Source organism: Aethalodelphis obliquidens, unplaced genomic scaffold, assembly GCF_003676395.1.
Source record: "Aethalodelphis obliquidens isolate GAN/ISIS:26980383/991018 unplaced genomic scaffold, ASM367639v1 scaffold10, whole genome shotgun sequence".
In the NCBI taxonomy this organism is placed as follows: domain Eukaryota; kingdom Metazoa; phylum Chordata; class Mammalia; order Artiodactyla; family Delphinidae; genus Aethalodelphis; species Aethalodelphis obliquidens.
The window spans coordinates 33,647,964-33,674,358 of NW_020837954.1; the positions used below are offsets into that span (position 1 = coordinate 33,647,964).

General features: G+C 37.0%; 1 protein-coding gene and 1 long non-coding RNA gene across 3 annotated transcripts in view; one reads left to right on the top strand and one right to left on the bottom strand.

The window, feature by feature from the left end:
- Positions 1 to 26,395, bottom strand: part of LOC113622822 (uncharacterized) — a 140,476-nt gene that overhangs the window by 8,595 nt on the left and 105,486 nt on the right. The window lies entirely within an intron of this gene.
- Positions 1 to 26,395, top strand: part of LRRC9 (leucine rich repeat containing 9) — a 101,364-nt gene that overhangs the window by 582 nt on the left and 74,387 nt on the right. Inside the window, exons 2-9 of the mRNA XM_027111400.1 lie at positions 6,595 to 6,813; positions 7,433 to 7,573; positions 8,108 to 8,171; positions 8,447 to 8,517; positions 13,083 to 13,265; positions 16,680 to 16,835; positions 20,018 to 20,214; positions 21,109 to 21,240. Of these exons, the coding sequence (XP_026967201.1) occupies positions 6,595 to 6,813; positions 7,433 to 7,573; positions 8,108 to 8,171; positions 8,447 to 8,517; positions 13,083 to 13,265; positions 16,680 to 16,835; positions 20,018 to 20,214; positions 21,109 to 21,240 (1,163 nt within the window). The remainder of the gene's footprint in view (positions 1 to 6,594; positions 6,814 to 7,432; positions 7,574 to 8,107; positions 8,172 to 8,446; positions 8,518 to 13,082; positions 13,266 to 16,679; positions 16,836 to 20,017; positions 20,215 to 21,108; positions 21,241 to 26,395) is intronic.

Genomic DNA, 26,395 nt, shown 5'->3' on the forward strand with positions numbered 1-26,395 from the left:
TACCCTTCCCCCTCCCCATAGCCTCAAGTCCATTCTCTAGTAAGTCTGTGTCTTTATTCCTGTTTCACCCCTAGGTTTTTCATGACATTTTTTTTTCTTAAATTCCATATATATGTGTTAGCATACGGTATTTGTCTTTCTCTTTCTGACTTACTTCACTCTGTATGACAGACTCTAGGTCTATCCACCTCATTACAAATAGCTCAGTTTCGTTTGTTTTATGGCTGAGTAATATTCCATTGTATATATGTGCCACATCTTCTTTATCCATTCATCCGATAATGGACACTTAGGTTGTTTCCATCTCTGGGCTATTGTAAATAGAGCTGCAATGAACATTTTGGTACATGACCCTTTTTGAATTATGGTTTTCTCAGGGTATATGGCCAGTAGTGGGATTGCTGGGTCATATGGTAGTTCTATTTGTAGTTTTTTAAGGAACCTCCATACTGTTCTCCACAGTGGCTGTATCAATTTACATTCCCACCAACAGTGTAAGAGGGTTCCCTTTTCTCCACATCCTCTCCAGCATTTATTGTTTCTAGATTTTTTGATGATGGCCATTCTGACTGGTGTGAGATGATATCTCATTGTAGTTTTGATTTGCATTTCTCTAATGATTAGTGATGTTGAGCATTCTTTCATGTGTTTGTTGGCAGTCCGTATATCTTCTTTGGAGAAATGTCTATTTAGGTCTTCTGCCCATTTTTGGATTTGGTTTTTTTTTTGTTGTTGTTATTAAGCTGCATGAGCTGCTTATAAATTTTGGAGATTAATCCTTTGTCGGTTGCTTCATTTGCAAATATTTTCTCCCATTCAGAGGGTTGTCTTTTGGTCTTGTTTATGGTTTCCTTTGCTGTGCAAAAGCTTTTAAGTTTCATTAGGTCCCATTTGTTTATGTTTGTTTTTATTTCCATTTCTCTAGGAGGTGGGTCAAAAAGGACCTTGCTGTGATTTATGTCATAGAGTGTCCTGCCTATGTTTTCCTCTAAGAGTTTGATAGTTTCTGGCCTTACATTTAGGTCTTTAATCCATTTTGAGCTTATTTTTGTGTATGGTGTTTGGGAGTGATCTAATCTCATACTTTTACATGTACCTGTCCAGTTTTCCCAGCACCACTTATTGAAGAGGCTGTCCTTTCTCCACTGTACATTCCTGCCTCCTTTATCAAAGATAAGGTGACCATATGTGCGTGGGTTTATCTCTGGGCTTTCTATCCTGTTCCATTGATCTATATTTCTGTTTTAGTGCCAGTACCATACTGTCTTGATTACTGTAGCTTTGTAGTATAGTCTGAAGTCAGGAAGCCTGATTCCTCCAGCTGCGTTTTTCATTCTCAAGATTGCTTTGGCTATTCGGGGTCTTTTGTGTTTCCATACAAATTGTGAAATTTTTTGTTCTAGTTCTGTGAAAAATGCCCTTGGTAGTTTGATAGGGATTGCATTGAATCTGTAGATTGCTTTGGGTAGTAGAGTCATTTTCACAATGTTGATTCTTCCAATCCAAGAACATGGTATATCTCTCCATCTATTTGTATTATCTTAAATTTCTTTCATCAGTGTCTTATAATTTTCTGCATACAGGTCTTTTGTCTCCTTAGGTAGGTTTATTCCTAGATATTTTATTCTTTTTGTTGCAATGGTAAATGGGAGTGTTTTCTTGATTTCACTTTCAGATTTTTCATCCTTAGTGTATAGGAATGCCAGAGATTTCTGTGCATTAATTTTGTATCCTGCTACTTTACCAAATTCATTGATTAGCTCTAGTAGTTTTCTGGTAGCATCTTTAGGATTCTCTATGTATAGTATCGTGTCATCTGCAAACAGTGACAGCTTTACTTCTTCTTTTCCGATTTGGATTCCTTTTATTTCCTATCTTCTCTGATTGCTGTGGCTAAAACTTCCAAAACTGTGTTGAATAAGAGTGGTGAGAGTGGGCAACCTTGTCTTGTTCCTGATCTTAGTGGAAATGCTTTCAGTTTTTCACCATTGAGGATGATGTTGGCTGTGGGTTTGTCATATATGGCCTTTATTATATTGAGGAAATTTCCCTCTATGCCTACTTTCTGCAGGGTTTTTATCATAAATGGGTGTTGAATTTTGTCGAAAGCTTTCTCTGCATCTATTGAGATGATCATATGGTTTTTCTCCTTCAATTTGTTAATATGGTGTATCACGTTGATTGATTTGCATATATTGAAGAATGCTTGCATTCCTGGAATAAACCCCACTTGATCATGGTGTATGATCCTTTTAATGTGCTGTTGGATTCTGTTTGCTAGTATTTTGTTGAGGATTTTTGCATCTATGTTCATCAGTGATATTGGCCTGTAGTTTTCTTTCTTTGTGACATCCTTGTCTGGTTTTGGTATCAGGATGATGGTGGCCTCGTAGAATGAGTTGGGGAGTGTTCCTCCCTCTGCTATATTTTGAAAGAGTTTGAGAAGGATAGGTGATACCTCTTCTCTAAATGTTTGATAGAATTCGCCTGTGAAGCCATCTGGTCTGGGCTTTTGCTTGTTGGAAGATTTTTAATCACAGTTTCAATTTCAGTGCTTGTGATTGGTCTGTTCATATTTTCTATTTCTTCCTGATTCAGTCTTGGCAGGTTGTGCCTTTCTAAGAATTTGTCCATTTCTTCCAGGTTGTCCATTTTATTGGCATAGAGTTGCTTGTAGTAATCTCTCATGAAGTTTTGTATTTCTGCAGTGTCAGTTGTTACTTCTCCTTTTTCATTTCTAATTCTATTGATTTGAGTCTTCTCCCTTTTTTTCTTGATGAGTCTGGCTAATGGTTTATCAATTTTGTTTATCCTTTCAAAGAACCAGCTTTTAGTTTTATTGATCTTTGCTATCGTTTCCTTCATTTCTCTTTCATTTATTTCTGATCTGATTTTTATGATTTCTTTCCTTCTGCTAACTTTGGGGGTTTTTTGTTCTTCTTTCTCTAATTGCTTTAGGTGCAAGGTTAAGTTGTTTATTCGAGATGTTTCCTGTTTCTTAAGGTAGGATTGTATTGCTATAAACTTCCCTCTTAGAACTGCTTTTGCTGCATCCCATAGATTTTGAGTTGTCGTGTCTCCATTGTCATTTGTATCTAGGTATTTTTTGAGTTCCTCTTTGATTTCTTCAGTGATCACTTCGTTATTAAGTAGTGTATTGTTTAGCCTCCATGTGTTTGTATTTTTTACAGATCTTTTCCTGTAATTGATATCTAGTCTCATAGCATTGTTGTCGGAGAAGATACTTGATACAATTTCAATTTTCTTAAATTTACCGAGGCTTCATTTGTGACCCAAGATATGATCGATCCTGGAGAATGTTCCATGAGCACTTGAGAAAAATGTGTATTCTGTTGTTTTTGGATGGAATGTCCTATAAATATCAATTAAGTCCATCTTGTTTAATGTATCATTTAAAGCTTGTGTTTCCTTATTTATTTTCATTTTGGATGATCTGTCCATTGGTGAAAGTGGGGTGTTAAAGTCCCCTACTATGAATGTGTTACTGTCGATTTCCCCTTTTATGGCTGTTAGTATTTGCCTTATGTATTGAGGTGCTTCTATGTTGGGTGCATAAATATTTACAATTGTTATATCTCCTTCTTGGATCGATCCCTTGATCATTATGTAGTGTCCTTCTTTGTCTCTTGTAATAGTCTTTATTTTAAAGTCTATTTTGTCTGATATGAGAATTGCTACTCCAGCTTTCTTTTGGTTTCCATTTGCATGAAATACCTTTTTCCATCCCCTTACTTTCAGTCTGTATGTGTCTCTAGGTCTGAAGTGGGTCTCTTGTAGACAGCAAATATATGCGTCTTGTTTTTGTATCCATTCAGCCAAGCTGTGTCTTTTGGTGAGAGCATTTAGTCCATTTACATTTAAGGTAATTATCGATGTGTATGTTCCCATTCCCATTTTCTTAATTGTTTTGGGTTCGTTATTGTAGGTCTTTTCCTTCTGTTGTGTTTCTTGCCTAGAGAATTTCCTTTAGCAGTTGTTGTAGAGCTGGTTTGGTGGTGCTGAACTGTCTCAGCTTTTGCTTGTCTGTAAAGGTTTTCATTTCTCCATCAAATCTGAATGAGATCCTTGCTGGGTAGAGTAATCTTGGTTGCAGGTTTTTCTCCTTCAACACTTTCAATATGTCCTGCCACTCCCTTCTGGCTTGCAGAGTTTCTGCTGAAAGATCAGCTGTTAACCTTATGGGGATTCCCTTGTGTGTTATTTTTCCCTTGCTGCTTTTAATATGTTTTCTTTGTATTTAATTTTTGACAGTTTGATTAATATGTGTCTTGGCGTATTTCTCTTTGGATTTATCCTGTATGGGACTCTCTGTGCTTCCTGGACTTGATTAACTATTTCCTTTCGCATATTAGGGAAGTTTTCAACTATAATCTCTTCAAATATTTTCTCAGTCCCTTTCTTTTTCTCTTCTTCTTCTGGAACCCCTATAATTCGAATGTTGGTGCGTTTAATGTTGTCCCAGAGGTCTCTGAGACTGTCTTCAGTTCTTTTCATTCTTTTTTCTTTATTCTGCTCTGCATTAGTTATTTCCCCTATTTTATCTTCCAGGTCACTTATCCGTTCTTCTGCCTCAGTTATTCTGCTATTGATCCCATCTAGAGTATTTTTCATTTCATTTATTGTGTTGTTCATCATTGTTTGTTTCATCTTTAGTTCTTCTAGGTCCTTGTTAAATGTTTCTTGCATTTTGTCTATTCTGTTTCCAAGATTTTGGATCATCTTTACTATCATTATTCTGAATTCTTTTTCAGGTAGACTGCCTATTTCCTCTTCATTTTTTAGGTCTGGTGGGTTTTTATCTTGCTCCTTCATCTGCTGTGTGCTTTTCTGTCTTTTCATTTTGCTTATCTTACTGTGTTTGGGGTCTCCTTTTTGCAGGCTGAAGGTTCGTAGTTCCTGTTGTTTTTAGTGTCTGTCCCCAGTGGCTAAGGTTGGTTCAGTGGGTTGTGTAGGCTTCCTGGTGGAGGGTACTAGTGCCTGTGTTCTGGTGGATGAGGCTGGATCTTGTCTTTCTGGTAGGCAGGTCCACGTCTGGTGGTGTGTTTTGGGGTGTCCGTAGACTTATTATGATTTGGGGCAGCCTCTTTGCTAATGGGTGGGGTTGTGTTCCTGTCTTGCTAGTTGTTTGGCATAGGATGTCCAGCACTGTAGCTTGCTGGTTGTTGAGTGAAGCTGGGTGCTGGCGTTGAGATGGAGATCTCTGGGAGATTTTCGCCGTTTGATATTATGTGGAGCTGGGAGGTCTCTTGTGGACCAGTGTCCTGAAGTTGGCTCTCCCACCTCAGAGGCACAGCACTAACTCCTGGCTGCAGCACCAAGAGCCTTTCATCCACACGGCTCCTTAATTTGGGATGATTCGTTGTCTATTCATGTATTCCACAGATGCAGGGTACATCAAGTTGATTGTGGAGCTTTAATCTGCTGCTTCTGAGGCTGCTGGGAGAGATTTCCCTTTCTCTTCTTTGTTCTCACAGCTTCCAGGGGCTCACCTTTGGATTTGGCCCTGCCTGTGCGTGTAGGTCGCCGGAGGGCGTCTGTTCTTTGCTCAGACAGGACCGGGTTAAAGGAGCCGCTGATTCGGAGGCTCTGGCTCACTCAGGCCGGGGGCAGGCGGTAGGGAGGGTCACGGAGTGCGGGGCGGGCCTGCGGCGGCAGAGGCCGGCATGATGTCGCTAGCCTGAGGCGCACCGTGCGGTCTCCCGGGGGAGTTGTCCCTGGATCCTGGGACCCTGGCAGTGGCGCGCTGCACAGGCTCCCCAAAAGGGGACCTGTGTTCGCACACAGGCTTCTTGGTGGCGGCAGCAGTGGCCTTAGCGTCTCATGTCTGTCTCTGGGGTCCGCACTTTTAGCCGCGGCTCGCGCCTGTCTCTGGAGCACCTTTAAGCAGCGCTCTTAATCCCGTCTCCTCGCGCACCAGGAAATAAAGAGGGAAGAAAAAGTCTTTTGCCTCTTCGGCAGGTCCAGACTTTTCCCCGGACTCCTTCCCGGCTAGCCGCGGTGCACTAACGCCCTGCAGGCTGTGTTCACGCCGCCAACCCCAGTCCTCTCCCGGCGCTCCGACTGAAGCCGGAGCCTCAGCTCCCAGCCCCGCCCGCCCCGGCGGGTGAGCAGACAAGCCTCTCGGCTGGTGAGTGCCGGTCAGGTCGGCCCTGATCCTCTGTGCTGGAATCTCACCGCTTTGCCCTCCGCACCCCTGTTGCTCTGCTCTCCTCCGCAGCTCCGAAGCTCCCCCAATCCGCCACCCGCAGTCTCCGCCCGCGAAGGGGCTTCCTAGTGTGTGGACACTTTTCCTCCTTCACAGCTCCTTCCCGCTGGTGCAGGACCCGTCCCTATCTTTTTGTCTCTGTTTATTTTTTTCTTTTGCCCTAACCAGGTACGTGGGGGGTTTCTTGCCTTTTGGGAGGTCTGAGGTCTTCTGCCAGCATTTAGTAGGTGCTCTGTAGGAGTTGTTCCACGTGTAGATGTATTTCTGGTGTATCTGTGGGGAGGAAGGTGATCTCCACGTCTTACTCTTCCGCCATCTTCCTTTATTATCTTAAACAGGTAATAATCCAATTTCTTTCTTGAAAACAGTGTTTATGCAATGGTTTATCTTATGAGATGATTGGAGAAGAAGGATCAGACACTTCAAAACTGGAAATGTTTTTCTCAGGGTACCCTCGTATACTCGGATTATCATTATTTCCTAATTTAACAAGTCTCACAATTGTTGCTCAAGATATAAAAGAAATTTCAGGACTAGAAACTTGTTTACGGCTTAAAGAACTTTGGATTGCCGAATGCTACATAGAGGTAAGTCTAAACATAACCTTACATGAAGATTATGCTAAGTCCTTTGGCTTTGGAAAAATAATTCATTGAAGTATATGCTTGAGGCATGGATCAAAACAGATAGATTCATACATGATGAATTGCAATTAAACCCTTTGCCCAGTAAAACAAAACAGAACAAAAACAGATAAATGGACAAAATATAAAAATAGATTTATACAAAGGAGAAAATAGAAATAAAGAGCCAAAACAGAGACACATTCTACTTTTTAATAATCAAATCAAATCAAATAATACCCAGTACTGCTAGTCAAATTGGTTTACTTTGACCCTATTGGTTGTGTGAAAATTATAACATCTATATTGAAAAGCAATATTGCAAAATGTATATGGTTATGATTATAACCATATAAAAATAGATATCAAGTTGATTTAAAAAGAATATGAAAATTGAAAATAGTATTTAGGCAGAGGGATTGTATGATTTTTTATATTTTAGTACATTTCGCTGGGTGTTGATTTTGCAATCTATTCTGAACATGTGATTTTTAAGGAAAATGTACTTAAAATCTACTTTATTGAAGGATTAATAGAAAAACACAAGTTAACACTATTCAGGCTCCTCTTTTTTTTTTAACAGAAAATTGAAGGTATTCAAGAATGTAGAAATTTAGAAAAACTGTACTTATATTTTAATAAAATTTCTAAAATAGAAAATTTAGAGAAATTATCCAGATTGGAGGTTCTTTGGCTGAACCACAATGCAATTAAAAATATTGAGGTAAGATAATTTCAGTGATTTATATTTAAAGTCAACTCCTGTAGAGTTTAACCACAATGTCCAAGAAATATTCATGACTAGTTTAATTAGTTAAGAAGAACTAATGTGTATGTAGCATATTGTAACATATAGAGAACTTCGTATGCATCATTTTCTTTACTCCTCCCACCGTGTCTGGGAGGTAAGGTGTTATTTCTTCTCTGAAGGTTAAAAAAAAAAAAAAAGGAGGTTTAGAGAAGTTTTGAATATAACTTGCCTAAGATTTTAAACACACTCTGTGTGATGTGTTCTTTTTGCTACTCCTCCTCCTCTTTTCCTCTCTGCTTCCCTCCCTGTTCCCTTCTCCTTCAAAAATTCTTTCCAGGTTCCAGAGAACAAAGTAGACTTCACTGAGGCACCCACTTACTTCTAAGCTTGTAAAGTAAACAGCACCTGGTGCTTGGAACACCTGGAGAACTAACCAGATTGCTCAGATGATTTATAAACATAGATTTTAATGATTTCTTCTAAATTATATATTGTCTAAAATTTTAGGGTTTGCAAACTTTGAAGAATTTAAGTGATCTCAACCTTGCTGGAAATCTAATAAGCAGCATTGGTATGTACAGTTTCATTTGGAATATGAGAGAATGTTACACTAATTTTTTGTCAATATGAAAAGTACAGTCTTGAAAAGCATTTCTAAATCTATAATTACAGGATGTGAAAATACTACCCATTGATCAGTGGTTACTAATTATACAACGTTACTGTTAGTCTCATTTATATGCAAGAAAAAATAGTCATATACAACTCAGAAATATGACAAGATATGAACAGGAGGTAAAATGAGAAATTTAACTTTTTTCTCATCTTGTTTTTTTTTAATTAAAGGTCGATGTCTTGATCCCAATGAACAACTAGAAAGATTAAACCTTTCTGGTAACCAAATATGTTCTTTCAAGGTATGTTTAAGTGGAATAATTTATTTTATTCATCAACCTGGATCATGAACCATCTTTTTGCAGAAAATGGACTAAAGAGTCCCCACTTAAAGAGTAATTTATTTTGGACTACCCAATACTTCCAGAAATTTGAGAGTTACCTGATTAAATTGGCCCTAACGATCTGACACTATTAAAACCAAACAAATAACTATTTACTTGGCTCTTAGGATACCACTTTCTCTTAGTTTTTCTCCCATCTTTCTGGCTACACCTCTTTGGTTTTCTGGTTTCTCATCCTCTCCTAGCATCTAAAAAATGGATTGCCCCAAGTTAGTCCAAGATCTTTTCTCATTTCTATCTGCATTCATTCTCTAATCTAATCATCTTATAACTTTAAATACCTTTATCCACTTATTACTCCTAAATTGGTATCTCTACTTTCCCTAACAATTACCCCAAATGATAGACATCTCCTATCCTAACTCAAACTGATTTCCCCTCTACCGAACCTTTGTCTCCTGCAGCCTTCTCCCTTTCTCTAAATGTCATCTCAATTCTTCTAATAACTTAAGCCAAACTCCTTGAGTCATTTTTGACTCCTCTTATTCATTCATACCCCATAACCAGTCCATCAGCAAATTCTGTTGGCTCTACCTTCAGAATATATCCAAAGTCTGACCATTTTTTACCACCTGCATCACTATCAACCTGGTTGAAGACACCATTATCTCTTTCCTGCATTATTGGAAAAAAAAAAGCCTCCTAACAGTTCTCCCTGTGTTTACCCTTTCACTGCACTCAGTCTGTTCTCCACATAGAAGCCCACTCCTTTAAAAATATGTCAGATCAAATCATTTCTGCTCAAAACCCTCCCTTGGCTTCTCATCTCTTTCAAAGTAAAAGTCAGTTCTTACAATGGCCCACCAGACTCTATATAATCTAGTCTCCCCACTGTCTCTCTGACCACAGCTTCTACCACTCTCCCCTTTGTTTTCATCATTCTAGCCACTCTGGTCTCCTCACTGTTCCTTACATATATCTAGGACACATTCACCTTAGGGCCTTTGCACTTGCTGGAGTATTCTTACCCCGTATATCTTCGTGACTCATCTCATTTCTTTCTGGATGTTATTCAAATGTTATGTTCTTGGTGACACCTTTCCTGCCTAATTAAGTAAAATAGCAATGACCCCTACTACCCTCCTCAAGTGGAAGCATTCCATTACTTTTCCCCTGTTTTATTTTTCCTATTGGCACTTACCCACAACCCTTACTAGAATACAAGCTCCATGAGTACAGGAATTTGGCTTGTTTTGTTCACTGCTATATCTACAATACTTAAAGCAGTACTTGACTTGTAATGAATCTCAATAACCATTTGTCAAGCACATAAATGAGAGAGAAAAAACAAATAAGAAGACAATGTTTATGGTATATAATGTGGGTGAAAGCATATGGCATTCATAATTCTGACAGCGTCAGACTGAAGGTACATTTTCAAACACTTCCTCTAGACAATAGGTGAGCAAATTAGCTATAGAAATAATTTTGAATTGATCAATATTAAAGTAGGCATTCTTTTACTCAGAGAAGAATATAAGACACCAAAAATCTATAGAATGAGGCAGAATGTTATAAACACCTTAAAAAGAAATTTCAATAAAATTTAATTTTATTAGTCAAATTCAAGAGGAAATATCTGATGTGAACATTGAAGGGTTGACAGAATTTCAACAGGCATTGTAGGGAGGATTTTCTACAACGCAGTGGGAAGTAGGCATTCCAAGATGAGAAGAACAATATGCAAAAAGGTGTGGAGGTAAGAAATCAGTGTTATTTGAGTAACATCAGCAGCAGAGATCAGAGGGAGCTGTGAAAGGTAAATTCAGAATGCTGTAGCAGGTAATGTTTAAGGTAACAAATGAGACATAAGCAGGAGTTACCTAGGGAAATAGCATTCCAAGCAAAGGTGTGAAGGACCTAAGTGGTGGAAAGAGTGTGGCAAATATAGAAAACTAGAAATCCTCTGTGCCTGGAACGGAATGAGGGAGAGAATCATGAGTTGAGGCTGAAGAAGATAAGTGCAGAAGGCTGGGAGGATAAGGTATCACCCTGCCAAGAAGCCATATGGAAGTTTATCTCACCCTGGCCAGCCACGGCAGCCTTGTGGTAAAGAGCAGAGGCTGCACAGGCAGAAAGATCTGTCACTTCTAGCCCTGCCACAGACTAAGGGCAGCATAATACAATGGTAACATGAAGTTGAAGTGAAATAATAAAATAAAGCTCCTAGAACAATGACTAAACACAGTAAGCACTCAATAGATATGCCATTTTATTATTATTACTATCACTTTAATGACGTTAACCTATTTCAATCTCCTCATCAAAAGGATGGGGATAAAAATAGGATTATTGTGAAGGTTCATTGTATGGCATAAAATTAAAAAGGCTCTCTATAATAATTATGGCTTCTCATAAAAACATTGAACATGACTCACAGCAACCTTTATTATTCAAATATTAGGAATATTCCTGAAATATTATTATTCTGAATTTTTATGTCTACCCTTTCCAGTCACCCTAAAAAGATACTATCCTGGTGAAAGTGAGATGTGCTTTCATAGACTCCAGTGTCATCTAACTTCTGAGTGTATGTGGAGGATTCCTGCATAAGACTTCAAAGTTCACACCCGCCATAGCCCAGACTGATGGTCAAATGCAACACAGCCACCCAGAAATCAAACAGTATCTTTACTCTTCAGCATAGTCAATGGTTTACCTTCCTTGCCCTGCAGAATTTGACCAAATAATTCTCTGCACAGCTCTATTCAGAAATCTCCTTTTTAGAGTCACCCTGATTAGTTAGTCCCACTCATGCTATGGGCCTAGCCATAGCCTTAGGTCCAGCCAGTAAGCCAAGTTATCACTTGTCCAGAGAGAGTTTGGACACACATTATCCACCTCACCCTGTCTTACTCTTAATTCTAGCAGCCTGATTTCACTACTTGCTTCCCGATTCCATTTGTATTGATACTTTATCTTCTAAATTAGTGCCTCCTGGTCCTTGCTTTGGATTTCCTTTAATTCTGATTCTGAGTCTCTTAACTAGCAGTGCATTCATTTAAGTCCAACTCTACCATAGTACCTTCCTACCCCAGGCACCACCCTAGTAATACTATTATTGAGAAAGATGTGAGCGTGTCTTAGAGGTTGGTAGAAAGTAATAAGCATTCAATTCAATTCACATTATTTATTTAGTGCCTGCTGTGTTCTAAATGCTGAATGCTGGGAATGCAGTGTTAACAGGACACAAACCCTGTTCTCAAAGAGTTTATCTCAGGAATTGGCAAACTTTTTCTATAAAAGGCCAGAAAGAAAATATTTCAGGTTTTGTGGGCCATATATGGCCTCTGTCACACATTCTTTTTTATTTTTTCCCAACACTTTAAAAATGCAATCACCATTCTTAGCTTGTGGATTGAGGGCCAAAGCACATACAGACCCTTGGCTTATAGACTTGTGGATAATTGACAATAGGGTGTGATAAATTTTATAACAAGGGTAAGCCCTGTGGCTAAGAGAGTTCATAGGAGGAGCATCTACCCCAAGCCTGGGGGATGAAACAAGGCTCTCAAAGAAGAAGATACCTAGGTTGAGTCTTGACAGATTAAAAGGTAAAATTGGGGTGAAGTTCAGTCCATTCAAAGGCAGAAGCGTGAGTGAATGTCTAAATGGTCTGGGACATTCTGAAACTTCAAGTTGTTCAGTATGGCTAAAACATAAAATGTCAGGGTTTAAATAGAAGGGACAAGACTGAAGAGTTAAGCAAGGGCCAGATGCCAAATAAAGGAAGGTGTAAACAGTGACTTAAACTTCAAGATAAAAGATGTTAAGGAATCACATTGGTCTGGAAGTGCATCGTCAACCCCTACCCCTCCAGAGGCTGTGAGGAAAATGAGGCCCTCAGGAGAAAGCTAGCTTTCAGTTGCCCTTAATAGGCAGAAAGGGCATTTATAGAAACAAACAACAACAGCAACAACAAAAACCTCAAACCAAAAAACCCTAAAAATCAGGAGTTCAGTGTTAATTATATTAAAACATAGGTGCCATAGCCTTTGGTGAGAAGAGCAGACCTGGAGGCTGAGGAAAATAGCGAGCTGTGTTCCTGGGTGGTCAGTGTGGGGAGTATGGTGAAGGAGGTAGGAGACCTACATCCTTGTTATTCCTGGGGCACGTGTTAGCAAAGGGGCTGTGCAGAGAGGGAATGGTGTCTTAAGGAATAAATGGGCTTCAGGGTTTCATGTGGAATACATCATTTAGTAAATACTCTTTGTCATTTTACATTTAAAATGTATAGTTATATAGAGTCTGCTGTTTAATTATTGTTGATCCATTTTTCATGTATTTAGCATCTTTTTCAATAGAGAATAATACTTTATGCATCTAAATACCTTTAACATATTAAAGCACATAATTAGAATGCATTACATTAAGTTATGGGTGATCTTAAGAGCTAAAATGCCTCCTTTAGAAATGGAGAGTTGCAATTAATCAATTGACCATTATTGTTGCTGTTGTTTTAGGACCTCACTAACTTAACCAGGCTGCGTCGCTTAAAGGATTTATGTCTCAATGATCCTCAGTATAAAACCAATCCAGTTTGTCTGCTGTGTAATTATTCCACACATGTGTTATATCATTTGCCTTGCCTTCAAAGACTTGACACGTTTGATGTGTCAGCAAAGCAAATCAAGGAACTGGCAGATGTAAGTGCATACCTAATCAGGTGTCTGTGTCTTAAGTTTAATTAACTCCTTCTTTCTGGCTGTGTCAACATGTGGTAGGTAGTATGATCTTGTCAGTGTTGTCACCAATTCTACTTTTGCCCAGTGAACTGGATATTTCACATAGATGCATACAGATAATAACATTAGTACTAGAATCTCAATTTTGATGACAGTATTGGAAGGTAAAATAATAGAAAAACGTTTAAACTTATATAAAACTTGAAGGAAATCTGAAAAATTATCAGTGTTAAGAATAATTAAACTAATGCTATATATACGAAAATTAAGCCTAAATAAAGTAGAAATGAAACAAGTAACCTCCTCTCATTTGGAGTATTATATATCAAAATTAGAAGATACCCATGGTTGATGGTAGTATGCCAGGATTAGGTAGATTTTAATCTAATTAAAGATGGTTTGGGGTTCTCTGTAAGTATAAGTGAATCTACCCACACTGCCAAAATCTTGAAGATCTCCAAAATCTTGAAAAGGGCTTTTCCTGGGCTGTCACTGATGGTGAATCTCCCAGTAAGGGGACTACTATGCCATGGTATGAAAGGCTTTATAATTTGAGAGTAGAGTTCATAGGAATTTACCATGTTTTTTAATATTCTTCCCACATTATATTTCTACCTCTCCTTCTAGTCCATTGAGTCCCATTTGTTTATTCAGTTAACCATTCAATAAATAGTTTATGAGTGTCCAGAATGTGCCCACATGAAGCCCTCCCATCCTTTCCTTGTGGCTCATCCATCATCTCAACATAGATAAAGAATGTCTTTATCCATTTCTCTTGTATCTCTTCTCTTGGTAGCTTGAGGATTTATTCTCAAGTTCCACTGTCTCCTCTCATCTTTTCAAAACTGAGATTATCCTCTCTCCCATCCCAATCTAAGAAGTGAGCTGTCTTGTAATATTGAGCAAAAGGCTAGAGTTATTGTCTACTAGCAGATGTCCAGAGTCATTGGAGGGTCAGGGAGGAATGTCTTCTCTAACAATGTTAAATCAAAAATAATGACAAAACTTTGCAGTGACAACCATATTTTTGAAATTTCCATTATCATCTCTGTAGTTTTTCATCATACACTTTCTGAAAAGGTGAGCAGGATGAATGTGCTTCACTAAATTACTTGGCTGATTAATTTATCTAACAAATATTTAATGCCTATTACATTCGAGGCACAGTTCAAGGCACTAGAAATAGAGTGACCAAAACAGAAAAAAAAACCCTGCTTCCTTGGAGTTTACATTTAGTGAGAGAAGACAGATAGTAAGCAGCTAAATGAGTGAAAAACTAGTATGTCAGATGGTGATAAATGCTATGGAGGAAAATGAAATAAGGGTGAAGGAAACAAGATTGTTGGTAGGGGCAGAGAAAGGGCTGTAGGCTCTTTTCTATAGAACTGTTGGGAAAGGATTTACTAAGGCAACATTTGAGCAGAGACCTGAAGGAAATAAGGGAGCAAGTTTTTCAGGGATCAGCAAGTACAAAGACCTTGAGCAGGAGCATGCCTCATATTTTAAGCACAACAAGGAGGCTAGTATGGCTGGAGCTGAGTAAGCAAAGAGGAAAGAAAGAAGAGATGAATACAGGAGTGGTGGGGGGCAGATCACGTGAGACTGAAGAATGTTGTAAGGACTTTGGCTTTTACTTTGAGTGATATGAGGCCACTGGAAAATTCTGAGAGGAGGAGGAAACAAGATGACTTATGTTTTAAAGGGATCCTTTTGGTTAATGAATTAAGAATAGAGGATTAAAGGAAAAGGTGAAAGCAGAGAGACCAGTTAGATTCCAGAAACTTGGATGAGAGATGCTGATGGTTTGATACAGGACACTGTAGAGGGGGTAGTAAAAAGTAATCAAAAGTAATTGTAGCAGTAGTTAGAAGGTAGAATCCATCTGGATTTGCTGATAGATTGAATTTGAAGTGTAGATGAAAAGGTAGAGAATAATTCCAAGCAACTAACCCAAGCAACTGAAGGAGGGAAGGAGTTGCTATTTGATGAGATGAGGAAGAGTATGGGAGGAGTAAATTTAGAAGGAAGAATCACAGCATAATGTTAAGCATATAAAGTTTGAACAATCTTTTGAATATCCAAGATGGATATATGAGACTGTTATTTAAGAGAGTTGCCTGGATTGGAGATAAAGATATGGGAATTGAAAGCAGAAGGATGATACCAAGCCGAGGACTGGATGAATCACCAAGGGAATGTTGTGGGTGGGGAAGTGTGTCACTTGGGTAGGTAAGTTCTGACTTTACTTGCCACTTGTAGGCAAAAAAAAAAAAAAATCAAGAAACACCATCTGCCATTTCCTTAGTTACAGTTTCTTCTACTCAATTGCACCTGAGAAACAAGCTCTTCTTGATCAGGAATTTTTATCTGCTAATCATCACCCTAAAACAGCCTTTTTCCCCTTAACTCTTCTATGTTATGAATGCCTGATTTTTTGCAGAAGAATTTAGTAATTTCAGTTTCAGAATTTCATATTATGTGTGGAGAAGGAATTCTTTTGTCTGTTCATCAAGCCGTATATTTGTTTCCATTCTATCTGTTATGCCAAATAATTCTGTTGGGATCTTGACTATCCACTTTCTACTAAATAAATCACACAACAGTGTACAAGCCTTCCAACTTAATTGAGGTACAGATTTGCCGATAATGCCTTCATTATTTCAGGTAAACAGTTAAAACTAGGTCACATTATAACATGCACCTGATTTGTTTATTTTCTTAGCTAGTTCTTTTGACTAATATAACTCTTGAGCACCATTTACCTGGTATATTTCTTAATGGTGGATTTAATCAATTTATCATGATAAACATTAGTAACTGCATGATCCATTGATATTAAGGAATTCAAGATAACTGGATTAGATTGACAATTTAGTAATTTGCTCAATCTAAAACAAGTTCATTTAGAGCATTCTTTTATAGATTTGGGGGAAAAAAACCCACGAAATCCTATTTCTTAGCCATGCATTTAAAAAATGAATAATGTTACATTTGATTTTATTCTTTTAAATTTATTTTTTCTCTAAATTAATCAAATAGGAATAATATGTTAGCTTCAGTAGTACTGCCACATTAGCTAAATGACACTATTTTGTAAATTGAGTTCTTTCTATAGTCTCTTTATGTTGTCACTGAAAGTAAATATGCCTCACACTTAAAATATTATACACAAAGAACATCTCTGAAATTTTATGTTTTGCTTATTAAATTTAAATAGAGGATTCTGTGTAGCCATTATTTCAACTAATATCATTATTAGTAACTGAGCATGTAAAACTTAAAAATAATTATATAGAACATACCACACTCATATAATACCACTAATAATTACCTATAATGTTTTTTGTTTCAGCTAACCTTTTTTCTCACTTTTAGACCACAGCAATGAAAAAAATAATGTATTACAATATGCGTATAAAAACTGTTCAGAGGCATCTTAATGAAGATCTTGAAAAACTGAATGATCGAAAATGTAAATTACAGAAGTTGCCAGAAGAACGAATAAAATTATTCAGCCTTTTGAAAAAAAATGTGAGATTTAATATTGTAAAATTTCAATAGCCTTGTCTTAAGAAAACTGGCAGATAAGATACTATTATCTTTTAAATTTTATATGTATGTATACATTTATAAATATGCATACCTTTTAAAATTAATACTAAGTTTCAAGTAAGTTTGCCCTGAAAATGTTTTGATTCTAGGTACTTAACTAAGCTTCATTCTGTGCTTAGAAATCTGCAATTTAAAAAAGGTATAGGCAGGGCTTCCCTGGTGGCGCAGTGGTTGAGAGTCCGCCTGCCGATTCAGGGGACGCGGGTCATGCCCCGGTCCGGGAAGATCCCACATGCCGCAGAGCGGCTGGGCCCTTGAGCCATGGCCGCTGAGCCTGCGCGTCAGGAGCCTGTGCTCAGCAACGCGAGAGGCCACAGCAGTGAGAGGCCCGCATACCGCAAAAAAAAAAAAAGAAGTATAGGCATATTAATTTATAAAGTTTTAAAAATGCTGTGTAATTCAATATGATTCAGTGAGTTATAGAGATCTGTTAGACTTATTTCACTACATTTTTATTAGATACCAGCAGGCTGTGCTCAAAATTCATTTTCTTGTCTAAAATGCTAAAGTATTCTTTACTATTGTATGTTGTATACTATTAAAGTATAGCTTGTTATAAAGTTCCCATAATGTTGTATACTTCAATAGTTTGTGCTTTAGTAGTTATATGTGCTTTTTTAATTTAGAATAAATTGGATTTCCTTTACTAAAAGTAGACTCTGAGAAATGAAGGCTTACGTCAAAACAGAACTTTGTATGTATAAGAACTTATTGTATTAAAAAAAAAGGTATAAGAAAATAATGGTTTATTCAAAAAATGGTGTTACAAAAATAGTCAAACTACGTGGGAATAGGGGACTTGGATCCTTAGTTTATACTTTACTAAAAGTAAATACAGTGGGGAAAATAGAATTAAATGTAAAAATGAAAACATAAAAAAGCAGAAGAGTATATGGATTAATATATTTAACTGATCTCAGCCTGCCAAGTAAGAAAAATACTAGAAATCACAGGGAACAGAATTTAGCTTTGATTGAAAAAAAAAAAGTAAAACGCTTTTGTACTAAAAAGCATCATTAATGAAAATAAACAATAAATGACAGTCTGAAAAATTGTTTTCAACAAACATGAAGGACAAACATAATATCCTTAGTATAAAAGTACTCATAAGTAAAACAAGACAAAAAGGGACTTCCCTGGTGGCACAGTGGTTAAGAATCCGCCTGCCAATGCAGGGGACACGGGTTCAATCCCTGGTCTGGGAAAATCCCACATGCCACGGAGCAACTAAGCCCATGAAGCCCACGTGCTTAGAGCCTGTGCTCCGCAACAAGAGAAGCCACTGTAATGAGAAGCCTGTGCACCACAATGAAGAGTAGCCCCCACTCACTGCAACTAGAGAAAGCCCACACGCACCAACGAAGACCCAATGCCGCCAAAAATAAATAAATTAATTAAAAAATTTTAAAGAAGACAAGAAAGTATATATCCAAATAGAAAAATTAAGCAAATTCCATAAACTATCTTTTTACAAAAGAAGAAATAAAAACTAATAAACATGTGAAAGAGGACCTCAATCTGATTATTAATTTCCTAATATGAAATAAGACAACAAGCAACCATTTTCACCTATAAATTTGTCATAGCCTGCCTGGTGAAGATGGGTGTGACACTATTACACCACTGATGAGAGTGTAATTGGGTCATATATATTACTAACAGCCTAAAAATGCTCATAGCCTTTGACCCAGTAAATCTACTTCTAGCACTCCATTTAAAGATTTGGATAAATATTTATATGAGAATATTCATCACTGTACTATTAATAACAACAAAAAATTGGAAACTACCTAAATGTTTAAAAAAGAGAGGCAGAATTACTCATTCTTAAGATTGAATGGTATGTAGCGATTAAAAATCAATTTTTAAAAATATATTTAGTACTCTTTATGAAATGAACAGGTTTAAATTCATATTATAATCAGAAAGGTATTCTTAAAACATTAACGTAATTTATTTATTTGAATAAAAAACGACAGGAAAACCAGTATATGGAAATCATTTTATATCTGCCATTTTCATGTGCAAATGGATGTATTAATATGTGAAAAATAATAGTTATAAATTATATAAACTATAGGTATTTTTATAAAATATGCTTACTTCATTTTTTTAACAGCTGTATGTAGCCATTATAGAGAAAGGAGTACAGATACTTAGCAAATTTCTATTTGTATGCACTTCTCTGTGTACAGTACAATTTATCTTGAAATCCATTCTACGATGCTGGGGTTAGGGTAAGGCAAATGAGGCACTCACCCTGGGCCCAAAGTTTAAGGGAAGGTCTAAAACCTCCATAATTAAGATAAATCATGTATTTTATTATAATATATATTTTAAAAATATTTATTTAAATTTATTTGGTTGCGCTGGTCTTAGTTGCGGCATGTGGGCTCCTTAGTTGTGGCATGTGAGCTCTTAGTTGTGGCATGCATGTGGGATCTAGTTCCCTGACCAGAGATTAAACCCAGGCCCCCTGCATTGGGAGCATGGAGTCTTAACCAATGCACCACCAGGGAAGTCCCTATTATAATATTTCTTAAAAATACAAATGAATGCAAAAAAAGTCCATTACGAACAACAAGAAAAAATCACAAATATCAAAATTTTAAATAACGACATTGCTGTGCAGAGCCGTATAGGAGACTGAGGCAAAGAGAAAAATGTGCACCCCTATATCCATGCTTGTGTATATTTTTTATGTTGTTTCCCAGAATACCAAAGTAGTTGAAAAATTGAAAAGTAGGAGTGATAAAAGTCACATTATTTCAAGCTTATTCTCTTTGTTCCAAAACCAGCATTTCTTATCATTTTACTTTGGCTTTATTAGAAGCTAACTCATCAATAATATTTTAAAATTTATTTCTTTGCTTTTCTTATTTTCAGTTGAGAGAACTGCCATGTCTGAAGTATTTAATTTCACTTGGTCAAGAGAAATTCGTTGACCAAACTTGTACTAAAGTTATAATCACATGCTTGCCATGTTTTTATGAAGTTTGGCTTATTTATTATCTAGATTGCTACTTTGTTAATTTAAGTTAACTAAATATTTAATAGATTCCACTGAACAATTTTGCTCTCTGGCACATTGATTTCAACAGTTGGAACGGGAACTGACTGAACTCAGAGGATCTGGCAAAGGGCACAATGATAGATCCAGTAACAATAAAGTAACTGAGCTTGAAAAATCAAAAAACTGTGAAACTCTCACAGAAGAACCAAGTCTTCAGCAGAAGATAGTGACCAAACTAAATGCCTTGAATGAAAGGGTAACATTCTGGAACAAAAAACTAGATGAGTACGTTTAATGAATTATCTCGTTGTTCAAATTTGAAACATGAGGGAAAAGAATGTTCTGGGCCACTGGTCGAGCTCAATTCTCTTCTTCAGGAATGGAAAGAATTACAGTATGAAGTAAAACACAACATGTTTTTTCAGTCCAGTTCTTAGTAGAGGTAGGCATCATTGGTTCAAAGTTAGCATATAGTTTTTTAAAGAAGCAATACTTTACTAGGAACACTGGACTTCCCCTGAGTGGCTTCTTGTCACATGACTCTAGTGTCTGCAAATTAAAAACATTAGTTTTTTTAACGTTAGTTGCTACTGGTGCAGAAAGCACATACAAAAGTTGTCTGGAATCATGTAGAAAGAAACTCAGGTTGAGTATCAACTAGAAACATAAAGCAAGAAGACTTATTAAGTACTGTGAATTTTTTTTTTAATTTACTAAGGCACTAAGTGGATAAGTTAGTTTGCCCTGTAATAATAAATAGTAACAAAATAATAACTAATATTTATTGAGTTCTTACTCTGTGCCAAGCTCTTGGCTAAGAGCTTTTCATATATTTTGCCTATAATCTTCAAAAAGCCTATTCAGGTGTAGGTACTATCAATCTTGTCATTTTCTAAGAAGTTGCAGCAGAAAAATGTGACTTGTCTAAGATCTGAGAATCATAAATGGTGGAGCCAGGAGAGTCTTCTAACCTTCACTTACTCTGAGGTTAACAAAATTTGAGGTGATTTTAATTGCCAAAAACAGAATGTCTTTTACTTGGTTTAACTGTTAGCACCAAGCTGTCTTTATTCATTGATGAAAGCCTTATATTTTAACATCAGCTTAGAAGAAACTATCATGAATTTTAATGTTGTGAATTTTAGATCATTTTAATAGCTTTATTTTTTTCTTAAATAGAATTGAAGGAATTTATCGTATTGAAGTAAAACAAAAGAAGAAAAATCATAGTTTATTAATCCCATTTTTGTTAATTGAGTTGGAGACTGTGGGAAACATCTACTTTGAAGAAGGCACTCGATCTGATGACTGGTAAATCTTTTGATATTTAGTTATAGCTTTAAAACTAATTTTAAGTGCTTAGGATCATCAACCAAAATATCAACTTATAAAAATCTTAAAATGTCCCATTTCAAAACACTTACCATATAGAGTATTCATCCACTGAAAATTGGCAGTTACCTACTTTACCATATATACATTTCTCTGTTTATACTATTGCCATGAGCTAACTTGAAAACATCCTAATAGTATTTCTTTGCTCTTTACTTAATTTTCCTTAGCCCAAGAGCAGAATATAATTTAGAAAAGCTTATGGTCACGAATTAATTTTATGTATGTTTATACGGTTTATTTCTGGACTGAATATAGCCCTGGATTCTGAATACTGGGTGAGAGGCTAGAATAGGGAAGGAGTGGCAAAGCAGGATTGGCAACAGCAAGTTGCAAATACTGGAGGAGGCTGCCTAGTAAATTTCCTGGGGGTCCATGATCAAAGTGAAACCAGTTGTCTAGAGCTAGATAGAGTCAGGGTGCACATAGACTTTATGAGTTAAAATAAGGCAGACGCTTAAAAACCAGGAATTCGGGTGAAAAGCCCATTTGGACAAAAATGGCAAAGCCACCCAAAATGGAAACAGGAAAAAGGGATCCACACTTCAGAATCAAGTCCTACTGGTAGACACAAGGAAGTGGTTGTGTTGCTTCAACTAGAGGGTACAACCCAAAAAATGATCCTAAAAAAAGAGAGCCTTGGCACAAAAATATCATAACTTTCATATTTCTGCAGTCACTTTCTCAAAATTGAGAAGCCCGTGAACAAGGAAACATGTAAAGCTATAGCATGGACTTGATATATCACCCCAGAGGATGGTTTTACTCACTGTCACTGTTGAAACAAACATGATTTTTGTGAAGTAAACTACAAAACTTACAATAACCTTTTAGAAAGAAAAATGTGTGACTGTTATCCATTACTTTAAGCCAAGCCCCCTGATTCTATTAGATGTGGCTCTAACTCACCTCTGTGAGTAAAAGCTTCTGAAGGGCCTTGGGGGTACTTTGGTGGAAAAGTCTAAGACGCTCTGCCCAAGGGACAAAGGGATCTTCTAAAATACTTTCTTTTGTATCAGTAGATCCATTTGCCCAACAGTTATCACTGTTGCTTAACCACAATATTTGATTTTTATGTACAAAGATAGAAAAGGTATTCATCCCAGTCCCCATGTAAACAAGTAGAGGCCTTGATTTTTCAAGTGTTAAGAATTGAATGGTGTCTCTCTGCAGGATGTATGCATAATTCTTCAGTCTTTTATTTGTATTCACTTAACCTAAACAGAATTGCTTTTTATTATTTGTTTCTTTTTAACTTATCACAAAGTAAGCTCTTTATAAAACAAGTACATTAGTGAAAAAAACTATGTAAAAGCAAAATAACTAAAAAGCCATTTAGGTAACCGTGTCAGCCTGATAGTAATTTAGATAGCTTTGGTGGATTTTAATAAGCATTAATAATTGTTTACTTGGTTTTAATAAAAATAACCTTGATCCATTTTAAGGAGAAAATCAAATACATGTTGGCAGAATTTCAAGGACTGTTTGTTACTTTTAGCATACTACAAGCTTGGCTACCTTAGCTCTGATCGTTTATGTATATTAGGAAATAACTATTAAAGTGCTTTAAATTGCTCTGTGTGGTACATATCTAGTCATTTTATAATTTAAACACTGACTTTTCTTTAATATTTTTAAGGCCAATATTTAGCATTTAAATAAAAAGTACTGGGGTAGAGCTAGAACTAAAACATAAAGGTTTTCTCTCAGAAAAGCCTATGTTTATAGTAAAAGAGCATTGCAGATTTCTAATTGTATATCGTTAAAAATTTCTTAGTGGGCTTCCCTGGTGGTGCAGTGGTTGAGAGTCCGCCTGCCGATGCAGGGGACGCGGGTTCGTGCCCCGGTCCAGGAAGATCCCACATGCCGTGGAGCAGCTAGGCCCATGAGCCATGGCCGCTGAGCCTGCGCGTCCGGAGCCTGTGCTCCGCAACGGGAGAGGCCACAACAGTGAGAGGCCCACGTACCGCAAAAAAAAAAAAAAAAAAAAAATTTCTTAGCTTCATTTCTTTTTTGAAATTGAAGAGCTTTATTTTTCAGTTTAAAAAAGTCCTGATTTTACAGAGACTTGTCTGTTGAGTATTGTTGCCACTACAGCATTTTCATTATAGATCATATTATTTACCTCTGTATTGCCAACTGAGTTATATCTATTGACAACAGACAACATTTATCAACATTTATCAGATGGGGACTCCAATGCATCAAAGATGCTGTCCTTGTGCTTGAGAAGCTTTTTTAACCTGGTTATAGATACATGCATGGCATTTACAATTTAAAGAAATAACTTCAAAGTACCACAAAACAATATATAAGTGACTCTGTGAGATCCTTGGGGACAGATAGGATGTGCCTTATAAGTCATTACATCTAGCATAGGGCTGGCTGGATTCATAACTCAATAGATAACTAATTGAAGTCTCTATATCAATATATAGATATTCACTTAGTAGGTTCACTTTTGTCTATAAAATAACTTTCAGTAATTAATCTAACTTTATATATAAACATTTCAGGCTGTACTGTTTTAGAGAGCTACAGAAACTCAGACTTTTTGTTTTATACTGTTTTATATTTGTTTTTGATATGGTTTAAGTCAGCAAGTCAGTTAACAGTATTTATTAAATGCTTGTTTAGGATTTTGAAGTGATTTTAATAGATTATATTATGCTTCAGCCATTTAAAACCATGTGCATTCTACATTTGCTAAATGGGTGCATCATTTGTATATTAAGAACGTTTGTAGGCATCTCTCTGTGTAACTGAATATCTTAGTCAATGTGTATATCACCACTGTGGATGCTCACACATTCAGGTCTTACTGAATGAGTGGGGGCACCCAGTGACATGAGGGGCCCTCACTCTCCTAACCTCTGCAGATCTTGTTGCTTTTAGCCATTCCTTCCGTGTAACTTCACCTCTCTCTCTCTCTTTTTTTTTTCTTGTAGTTAGACATTTCCTATTTTCTTTTTACACTCTCCCTTGACAGTCTCTTCTACTCCTGCACTTTCAAAAATTACTTAAAGTTACAATCTCTCTCCTTTACCCCAGTCCTGAATTTCTACCTATTAGACATTTCTAGCCAAATGTCCAACTGGCAAGGCAAACTCAACACATTTAAAAGGGAACTCAGCTGTAAACTAAAAAATAGACAGTGGGGTTAGAGTCAGAAAGCCTAGGTTCAAACTCTATCTGCATAGTCTTAAAACAGTTATTTAACTCATCTGAATGTCATCTGTAAAATGAGAAAATAAAAAACTATCACAAAAGGTTACTGTTAGGATTAGACAAGGTGATGTAAAAATATTTAGTTCTTAATCTTTTTGCTTTTGTTTTCCTCTTCCTGCCCACAAACCACCCCTTCCTTCTGACTCCTCCATTCCTGTTTGTAGCACTACCACCCTCTTAGTCATAGAGGCACAACAAACACTGAAGCCATTCTTGACTCCATTCTCTTCCTCCATCTCCATATCCAATCAGCCTAAGACCCACAGGTTCTCTCCATAATGTCTCTTGCATTCGTTCTCTCCCTCTTTGTAACCAAAATCTCCTGCACATGGGCCATCATAACCTTCCTCTTAGACTATTGCTACATATAGCTGGTCCCTGCCTATGCCAAGAGCACTCTGTTAAAAACAAAACAAAAGCCTCCTGTAGCAACCTGTTATCTTCCAAATTACATTCTAACTCTTCACACTGACATTCAGTGTCCTTCACTGTATAGTCTCCAAACTACCCTAACCCCTTTTCAAACCCTTTCAGAGTCAGCTGAACTGTTCATGCCTCACTGCTCTTGGAATATATCTGGTACACCATCACATAAGTGGTTTTCTTTGTTCTACTTCCTTCACCCAGAATGCCTCGCATCCCAGGCCCTGGCTCTATCATTGCCTGTCAAAACTTACTTTATCTTCAAGGATGACATCAAAAGCCATTCCTTTGTGAGGAATTTTCTTGTCATCTCCATCAGCTATAGTCATTTCTTCTTCTTCTTTTTGAATCTTCATAGCACTGAGTTTTATCTCTCCTATCTTATACTCTATTATAATTTTGCTTGTACTTATCCATTACTTCTTCACTTTATTGGTTTATAAACTCGGTGAAGATAGAGACTGCATCTTTTTAATCTTTGAGTCTTTTCTACTTTGTTCACTTGCTCAGCATTCATCCACTGAGCTTCTACCATAAGTCACATTCTATGCTAGGTGCTAGTGATAAAAGTTAAATAAGATATAGTTCCCTCTCTAATCAAGCCTACAATCTGCTGTAGAAGACTATGGTAATGAAATAGTAATAAGTTCTGGGATGATTGTACACATGGAGAATGTAGGAGAGGGCAGCTATGTGAAGATCAAAGCAGAGTGGCAAGTTACAGAAAGTATTGTGGAAGTGGGGACACTTGAGGGAGATGCTTTGATCTGAGTTTTGAAGGACTGATAGAAGTTAACTATACGAAGAATTAGAGGAAGGACTTTGCAGGCAGAGGAAACAGCATGTGAAAGGGTGTGGAAATAGTATAATATGTTTGGAGAACTCAGTAGTTCCACATGACAAGGGCCTGATCATTAAGGGTCTTGCAGGCTGGGCTGGGTAGTTTCAATTTTGCCCTTAAATCTATCAGACTGAAAGAAAGGTGTAGCAGATTTCAATATTATTTTATACAAAGTCCTACAGAGTCATTATTTCAGGTTCAGACTAAAATGTGTATACATCAGACCAGTAATGACATGCTCCCCAGTTGCATGTAGCACATATTCAACAGTGCTGTAAGAAGTTATCATCCTCCATGACGTACTGATAATATTGTAAGTCTCAGTACTTCTCTATCAGCATAGGTCTGTTCTCCCTCCTCCAGCAGTATTGCAGCCTCTGAATGATGTTTTCTCATCCACGGTGTGGCCAGGTGATTGAATGAATTGCTTTACTTCTGTGACCCCAGGTAGCACAGAGCCCTTGTCCTCTCAGCACCAGGGTTCTGTATCTCCAGGGCTCTAGGAATTCCATATGAGGAAGGGATCAGCTGCTTAATTCCCAAAGAAAAGCTCTATGAAAGGATCATACTACTTGGAGTTTC